At 42.9% G+C, this 9468-nt stretch overlaps 1 protein-coding gene across 1 annotated transcript in view; it reads left to right on the forward strand.

The window, feature by feature from the left end:
* Window positions 1-9468, forward strand: part of MEIOB (meiosis specific with OB domains) — a 22827-nt gene that overhangs the window by 3194 nt on the left and 10165 nt on the right. Inside the window, exons 3-5 of the mRNA XM_011957494.1 lie at window positions 3616-3747; window positions 5263-5335; window positions 7819-8014. Of these exons, the coding sequence (XP_011812884.1) occupies window positions 3616-3747; window positions 5263-5335; window positions 7819-8014 (401 nt within the window). The remainder of the gene's footprint in view (window positions 1-3615; window positions 3748-5262; window positions 5336-7818; window positions 8015-9468) is intronic.

Raw genomic sequence — 9468 nt, forward strand, 5'->3', positions numbered from 1 at the left:
TTTTTTTCGAGATGGAGTCTCACTTTATCACTCAGGCTGGAGTGCAATGGCACGATCTCAGCTCACTGCAACCTCTGCCTCCCGGGGTCAATGGATTCTCATGCCTCAACCTCCCAAATAGTTGGAATTACAGGCACATGCTATCATGCCCAGCTAATTTTTGTATTTTTAGTAGAGATGGGATTTCACCATGTTGGCCAGGCTGGTCTTGAACTCCTGACTTCAAGTGATCTCCCTGCCTCGTCCTCCCAAAGTGCTGGAATTACAGGTGTGAGCCACCGCAGCCAGCACCTGGCTGATTGGAAAAAAAAAAAATTTGTAGAGATAGGGTCTTGATCTGTTGCCCAGGCTGGTCTCAAACTCTTGGGCTCAAGTGATCATCCCACCTCATCCCACATGCTGAGATTACAGGCATGATGCTTTTATCTTTAAGGTAAACACAAAGCCGTCATCTGGTACCCATATCATTTGTGCGTGCACTTTATTTCATCTTAACTAATTAGATCAGAATTACTAAATAAATAGTTTGAGAAAGTCTATATCTCTTTTTACCAAACTTCATAAGGTGCCATTGCACTCCAGCCTGGGCAACAGGAGTGAAACTCTGTCTCAAAAAAAAAAAATACACGGTTATTCACCTATCAGACTGTGAGGGAAGGAGAAAAGCTTCTGTGTTGTTCAGCTTCTTTTTATAATGACATCTGTGGTATTCCTTTTTTGGAGGAAGTATGCTTATTGACTTAAAACATTGTACATATAACATTATATTTTCATAAAAAATTCCAGCAGTACCAAAAGTCATAGAGTTGAAAAGTGAAATTCCCCTTTTCAGCTCCTCACTTTCCCCATCCTAGTCCTCTCCCTAGAGGTAGACACTAATAGACAGTTCAGAATATGTCTATAATTTGCATGTATGTTGGGCTATATTACTTTTTTTAAAAAATTGAGATACGGTCTCGCTCTGTCACTCAGGCTGGAGTGCAGCAATGTGAACACAGCTCACTGTGGCCTCAACTCTGGGCTCAAGTGGTCCTCCTGCCTCAGCCTCCCATGTAGCCCGGACCACAGGTGCATGCTACCATGCCTGAATAATTTTTGGATTTTTTTGTAGAGACAGAGGGTCTCACTTTGTTGCCCTGGCTGGTCTCGAACTCCTTGGCTGAAGCAGTCTTACCCCCTTGGCCTCCCAAGGTGCTGCTGGGATTACAGGCAGGAGCAACTGCACCCAGCCAGGTTATAATTTTATTTAGCAAAACCAATATGAAATTTCTATTTTGGAAAAAAAGTATTTGCTGACCCCTAGTGGTCCTCATTAAGTAGCACATAATTTGTTTTGAAATAACTTATTTTAATTATTATTTTTCCTTTTAATTATATTCATTTTAATGCTGAATTTACTCCCATGCCATAAGTTTTTGTTTCTTCAGTTTCTTCTGGGGTATCTTTTTCTTCTGGGCAACCTCCTCTTCTGGTTTAGGAACAGTCTGTTCCTTTTCAGTCAGGATCATCTCAGTGTGGCAGGGAGAGCTCATGTATGGGTTAATTCGACCATGAGCTCTGTAGGTGCGGCGGTGCATCTCAGGTGCGTTGTTCACTTGGATATGCTCAATGACCAGAGAATCTACATCTAAATCTTTAAGTTCAGCATTACACTCTGCGTTTTTAAGCATGTGCAGTAAAAATTCACTCTTTTTGGGCCACCGACCTTCTGTCCAGTCCCACTGCTTGGCCTGCGCACACCTGCCAACTCCACCATTGTGACGTTGGAATGGTATGCACTGTTTCTGTAGAGTGACATCTTTCAGATACTTCGTGGCTTTTCGTATATGCATACCCTTGATGGCCTGAGCAGTTTCACGAGTGTTCTTAAAGTGAACAGGAAGATTGGAACCTCTTGATTTGCGTGATTTCATGCAGTTCTCCAGGTCAAGTGAATAGCGAACCTTTTTCACAGTTTACCTCAGGCTGCTTAGGGAAAGAAGTTTAATTATTTTTAAAATTTATTTATGTTTTTTTAGAGACAGGGTCTCACTCTCTTCTTCCCTACCTCTGCGAAAAAACCTCATCTCGCCAGGTGCAGTGGCTCACGCCAGCATTTTGGGAGGCTGAGGCAGGCAGATCACGAGGTCAGGAGTTCAAGACCAGCATGGCCAACATGGTGAAACCCCGTCTCTACTAAAAGTACAAAATTAGGCATGGTGGCAGGCGCCTGTAATCCCAGCTACTTGGGAAGGTGAGGCAGGAGAATTGCTTGAACCCAGGAGGCAGATGTTGCAGTGAGCTGAGATCATGCCATTATACTCTAGCCTGGGTGACAAGAGCGAAACACCATCTCAAAAACAAACAAAAAACAAAACCTGTTTTTACTAAAAAAAAAATACAAAAATTAGCCTGACATGGTGGTGTGTGCCTGTAGTCCCAGCTGCTTGGGAGGCTGAGGCAGGAGAACAGCTTGAACTGGGAGGCGGGGGTTGCAGTAAGCCGAGAGATCGCGTCACTGAACTCCAGCCTTGGTGTACATTTCATGAACACCCTGAATTTATTCTTCCCAGACTGGAGTACAGTGGTGCATTCAAAGCTCACTGCACACTTAAACTGGGCTCAAGCAGACCTTCCTCCTCAGCCTACCAAGCAGCTGAGACTACAGATGAGTGCCACACTCATTTTAACATATTCTGTAGAGATGGAGTCCCTCTATGTTGCCCAGGCTGGTTTTGAACTCCAGGCCTCAAGTGATTCTCCCACCTCGCCTACCAAAGCCCCGGGATCACAGGGGTAAGCTGCTATGCCTGGCCAATTTTTATTTTTATTTGATTACTAGTTATTTATTTATTTTTGAGACAGAGTTTCTCTCTTTTCACCCAGGCTGGATCTCGGCTCACTGCAACCTCCGCCTCCTGGGTTCAAGCGATTCTCCTGCCTCAGCCTCCCGAGTAGCTGGGATTACAGGCACCCACCACCACACCCGGCTAAGTTTTGTACTTTTAGTAGAGACAGGGTTTCACCATGTTGGCCAGGCTGGTCTTGAACTAACCTCAGGTGATCCACCCGCCTTGGTCTCCCAAAGTGCTGGGATTACAGGTGTGAACCATCGTGCCCAGCCTATTTTTATTTTTATTTTTATTTTAGGGATGGGATGTTGCTCTGTTGCCCAGTCTGGAGAGCAGTGGTGCAGTCACAGTTCACTGAAGCCTTGAACTTTTGGGCTTAAGCAGTCCTTCTGCTTCATCCTCCCAAGTAGCTGGGACTGAAATAACTATTTAGATCTGAATTATGACTTAGGTTCAGACAACAGTAAGAGAGAAAAGGAGAACCTAAAGTAATACCTGGATGGCTCAAGTTTAGATGTCTTTCCCTCCAAATACACAGATCACCAGGGAAGGGAGCAAGGGGGCAACCTGTTACCACTTCAGTTTGAAATTCATAGAAGCATAATGTTATAGAATATACATCTGAAAACATTTTGTACCATGTGTTTGAGTGTTTTTATTATAGTAGTCATTTGATTAAAGAAATAATCATTTGTTTGTAATAGAAACTTTTCATGTGACACCAAAGGCACAGAAGCGATTGAAACTCTTCATTTGAAAAATAAAAGCATTGATTTTCCTTTAGATATTGGATCAGAAAGGTACACTTTCAGCTTCACCATTCGGGATTCACCAGCACATTTCGTAAATGCAGCTTCCTGGGGCAATGAAGATTACATCAAGTCTCTTTCTGACAGCTTTAGGGTTGGTGACTGTGGTAAGTTGGCATGGATTCTTAAATTCTTTCCATTGTATTATTCCCGTGGTATGTTTATGGTAACTACACTGAAGGAGTTGAAATGAGGCACAGTTCATAATTCTCAAGAACTTTACCAGAAAAAGTCAAGTGTTAATAGTATAATACAGTGGGGCGTAGTGGCTCATACCTATAATCCCAACACTTTGGGAGGCCGAGGCGGGTGGATTGCATGAGTCCAGGAGTTCAAGACTAGCCTGAGCGGTATGGCAAAACCCCATTTCTACAAAAAATACAAAAAATTAGCTGGGCATGGTGGTGTGGGCCTGTAGCACCAGCTACTAAGGAGGCTGAAGTGAGAGGATGGCTTGAGCCTGGGAGATGGAGGTTGCAGTGAGGCAACATCATGCCTCTGCACTCCAGCCTGGGTCACAGAGTAAGACCCTGTCTCAAAAAAAAAAAAAGAAGAAGACTGCAGTGCAAAGCATTCAGAATGTTACTTAAAGCATACAAACATGATCGTTATATTTTTACCAGGTAACCTTACTGTCTTTGGTTTATTACATATTTCAATTTGCATCAACTCATATTATTGTTATAATTGGTGATCTTTCTATAGACATATAAAATGGCCACTGAATATATTTTGATAAAAGTTGACATTTGACCACTGAATAGATTGTGATAAAAACTGATATTTGAATTGTTAATGGGATTTTAAGGAACTTTACTTTTAGTTGAAATACCAAATCTTTTACATCTTCTACTCACCCCAGCATCTCTTTGACAGAACAGCCTCGTATAGTAGAAAGAACAGGAGACTTTGAAAGCACAGTGGTCTAGATTCAAATCCCAGTTCCAACATTTACTTACATTATGGCTTTGAGAAAATTTCTTAATCTTGTTGGGTCTCAACTATGAACTAATACCTCTTTAGGTTTTTGTAAATATTAAATGAGATAGTATACCTAGTATAAAGTGTGGAGCTTAGTCACTCAACAGATAACTTTTATGAGCCCTAGCCTTGTAAAAGGAATAAGGAAGCATGTATACTAGCTCTCCTTCATGACAGAAAAAGAGAAAAGAGTAATGCAGGTAATGAAAACACTCCTCTTTAATACTGTGGTCTCAAGCAGCCCACTCCCCCTATCAGTTATTTAGAACCTGATCATATATTGCCTTGTATTATTAACTTTCAAGACAATGTATGGTATCTCTGTAGTTGAATAATAGGGTCATTGAACACATGGACTATGAAGGCAGAAAGCCTCACAAACTTCATAGGGCCCAGTATCGTTATAGACATCCCTTGAATAAATGCTGGAATATTAGTTACATATGGAGATAAATATTTCAATTTTGACATCTCAGTATCAAAATATATTATATCTTGATGGTGGACAAGATGAATGAGGTGAGGAATTTTTAAAGCCTAGAGTCAATGATGATTACACATTAAACAGGATGTTATTTAGGATTAGTGTGTTTATCTTGTTACTGTTTTGTAATATCATCATACTTTGCTCTCTGTTTTAGTGATAATTGAAAATCCCCTGATCCAAAGAAAGGAAATAGAAAGAGAAGAAAAATTCAGCCCTGCAACTCCTAGGTAAGCATCTGTCTAGCACAGAGATCAACCTCTGGCACAGAGATTGTGCCAGAATGATCATTACTAATAATGTTCTATCAGATTAGCAGAGATCTTACTAAAAGTGTTCTGTTTCTATTTCGATAAAAATGAGAAGTTTAATTTTCTCTTACAAAATTCATCTTTGATTATGACATAATTTACTTGGATACAGAGTCACATGAAAAATGGCTTTGGTTTAGTACTTTGATTCTCATTCTTAGATTTACTAAAATTTGACTTTGTCATGTTAAAACTGAATGAGAAGAAAAGATAAATTTTGGAAATTAAATCTATCTTTTTTCATATCAAGATATCTTTCTACTCACAGGCTTACCATCTTAGGGCAGGTTCCTTCGAAGCAGAGCTTGAGAGGAGGACTCTTGTGGGAGTGGTTGGTTGAGGGTGAGCTCTCAGGGGAACCCTGCAAGGCTAGGCGGGGAAGAAGGTGAGCAGAGAAATGGGTTCTCCTGGAGCCTCAGCAGGAACCCAGAAGGGAGCTCTGGAGTGGCAGTGGCCCCTTAGAGTAGTGTCCTGGCTGTAGTCCATCCACTCCCCAAACCCCCAGGGTGGGGCAGGGCATCAGCTCAAAGGCGGGTCTGGCCGTTCTGGAGAGAAGGGTGTGGCTGCGCCCCTGTACCAGCCTGTAAAGGGCTCTTGGTGGGCACGGCAGTCTACAGCATTGACACATCAATTGTGACCCCTTTCCACCTTCTTTTCTGGCCTCATCTTATGCCAGACTCTCAAGCTTCATTTCTCTGTAGCCACAGTGAATTTCTTTACATTTCATGAACACTGTGAACTCATTCTGCACTAAGAACTTTTGTATTTCCTTTTTATTTTTATTTTTACTGAGACAGAGTCTCACTCTGTTGCCCAGGCTGGAGTACAGTGGCGCAATCTCGGCTCACTGTAACCTCCACCTCCTGGGTTCAAACGATTCTCCCACCTCAGCCTCCCAAGTAGCTGTGATTACAGGCACATGCCACCACACCCAGCTAATTTTTGTATTTTTAGTAGAGGCAGGGTTTCACCATGTTGGCCAGGCTGGTGTCAAACTCCTGACCTCGAGTGATCCGCCTGCCTTGGTCTCCCAAAGTGCTGGGATTACAGGCGTGAGCCACTGCACCCGGCCAAACTTTTGTATTTTCTATTCTCTCTCTGCATAGAACATTCTCCCATCTGTTTGATTATTTGCTGCTTTGGGTTATTGACTCACAGCTTAAATGTCATCTTCTTCAACCTTCCCCATCTACTCTGTTTGTGGTAGCTCTAACAGTCAATTACTGGCATTTTGCCCTGGTTTTTGTCACCATAACGCAAGTCACCGTCTGAGATTATTTAATTCATTGTTCTTGGGTCTCCCCCTCACATATGTGAACCTCATGAGATCAAAGGTCTTGTCTGCCTTCTTCACCACCTGTATCCCTTGTGCCTAGCATAGGGTCTGGCATATAACAGATTCTCAGTATTCATGGAAGCGATGGATGGATGGTTAGATGGAGAGAACATTCTTGGTAGAGGGAGGAAACAGGAAACCTCCTGTCTTTTCCAGAACAGTTAATATTAGGTTGAGCCATATGAAACTGCTGATGTTTTACTATTTTTCATCTAGAAATATCAGTTTCATAACGTAATAGTCTGATACTGCTGGAATGCAGGGCATGGGCAGGAGGAGAAGCTTAAGGTAGAAGCAGAGATACTTCACAGACAGCTTTGCTTTCATACCAAATTATTGCCTTTGTGACTGGTAGCCACAAGACATTCTTTGAGCTGGGAAATAGCATTTTCATATTTGTGATTTAGGAAGATCACTTTGCTTGTGGAAGATGGACTGTAGGGGAATGAAGTTTAGTTAGGAGAGCAAGGCAGTGGCGTGGGAGAGAAGTGATGAGGTAGGTAAGTGAGGCCGAGCAGTGGGGAGGAGGAGGGGCTGGGTTAGGGGGCTGCTGGGGCACAGAGTCCAAGGGCCATCAGGGACTAGGTGCAGGAGGGAGAGCTCCTCATTTCAGGCTCACTGTGCCAGTGTTCTGCGTCTGCCCCATGCAGAGCTCAGCAGGGGTAGGAAAAACACAGTCTCTGACCTGAGGCACTAAGGCAGAACAGCCAAGGCCATAAAGAGAGAGAAATAACCAGTCCTTAGGTTTGCATAACCCCTGAAAGTTTCAGAGTGCTTTTATGCTCCTATTTTTTTGGAGAAGGAAATAAGCGCAGAGTCTTGGGCAAGATCGGACAAATGGTATGCTTAGAAGTCCAACACGAATCAATTCTCAAAACATTTCCTTAATGAAAGTGCACTGTAAACAAAAAATGTTTTGCCGTATTATTCAGTGTTTCTAAGAGTAAGAAGTATATATTAGTATTGTCTAAATTTCAACCAAAAATGTAGTTTAAATGTGAACCTGGAAATATTTTTCTATCCAAAAATCACTTTCATATAACTTTCTTGTGTTTTTGCCATTTAGCCACTGTAAACTATTGCTCAGTGAGAATCACTCAACAGTAAAAGTTTGTTCCAGTTACGAAGTGGACACAAAGTTACTTTCTTTGATACATTTACCTGTTAAACAGTCTCATGATTATTATTCATTGGGTGACATTGTTGCAAATGGACACAGTCTTAATGGGAAGATTATTAACGTGCTGGCAGCTGTGAAGTCGGTAAGTTAAAACCCCAACAAAGCCAAGTGCAATTTGGCAGGGGTGTTGCGGTCACTTGATTTGTGTTTGGGATGGAGTGGTCATGATTAGCTGGGGTAACTTTTCTTCTGTATCTTGGTAGTATGTTGAATTAAGAAAACAGTAACACTTCTCATTAAAGGGAAAGTAGCATTTTATCTGCGGATGAGTAGTAAAATAAAATTGTGTTTGAATGCTAAATGCAGTATTCCACTCTGCTCATAAATGATCTGCTAACTATAGGAGAGCTTTTTATACTTTGCTTAAACAAAGATGCAAATGAATAGGGTAAGCTTATTGACTCGAAAATCTCCGTGATCTTCCTTAAAGGGGTGTAATTGAATAAGTTAAGGGATTGGTTCTGTGCCTTTGTGCTCAGAGCTGCCCAGAAACCGGAGAGGGAGTGGGAATACACGTTGCCCTGCCATAGGGGCTCCATGGTCTAATAGGTGGAGTGGGACTGTGCTGGTGAAGTGCAGGAGAGGATGGCACTCCATGGGGCACCACGGGGGTGTTCCCTTCTGGTGCATCAGCGTCTGTCTGAATTATTGTAGCAAGTTCTGAGCCCTGTAGTCGGACAGACCAGAGGCATAAGGCAGAGACTGAGATATAGACCTCAACGGTAAAGTTTCACAAAATAAAGTACATGAAAATTAGTCCAGGCACAGTGGCTCACACCTGTGATCCTAGCACTTTGGGAGACCAAGGCAGATGGATCACTTGAGCCCAGGAGTTCAAGACCAGCCTGGGCAACCTCCGTCTCTACAAAAAATACAAAAATTAGCCGGGTGTGATGACATGTACCTGTATTCTCAGCTGCTTGGGAGGCTGAAGGGGGAGGATCACCTGAGCCTGGGAGGTTGAGGTTGCAGTAAGTAAAATCATGCCACTGCACTCCAGCCTGGGCAATAGAGGGAGACCCTGTCTCAAAAAAAAAAAAAAAAAAAAATTAGCTGGGTGTGGTGGCAGGTGCCTGCAATCCCAGCTACTTGGGAGACTGAGTCAGGAGAATCACTTGAACCTGGAAGGTGGAGGTTGCAGTGAGCCGAGATTGTGCCGCTGCCCTCCAGCCTGGGTAACAGAGCGAGTCTCCGTCTCACCAAAAAAAAAAAAAAAAGGAAGAAATTAAAGGGGCAAGAAGGCCAGGCATGGTGGCTCACGCCTGTAATAGAAGCACTTTGGGAGGCCATGACAGGCGGATCACCTGAGGTCAGAAGTTTGAGACCGGCCTAGCCAACATGGTGAAACCCTGTGTCTACTAAAAATACAAAAATTAGTTGGGTGTGGGCTCGGTGCGGTGGCTCACACTTGTAATCCCAGCACTTTGGGAGGCCGAGGCAGGTGGATCATGATGTCAGGAGATCGAGACCATCCTGGCTAACACGGAGAAACCCCATCTCTACTAAAAATACAAAAAATTAGCCAGGCATGGTGGC

The sequence above is a fragment of the Colobus angolensis genome, unplaced genomic scaffold, assembly GCF_000951035.1.
Source record: "Colobus angolensis palliatus isolate OR3802 unplaced genomic scaffold, Cang.pa_1.0 Scaffold443, whole genome shotgun sequence".
Classification (NCBI taxonomy): Eukaryota; Metazoa; Chordata; class Mammalia; order Primates; family Cercopithecidae; genus Colobus; species Colobus angolensis.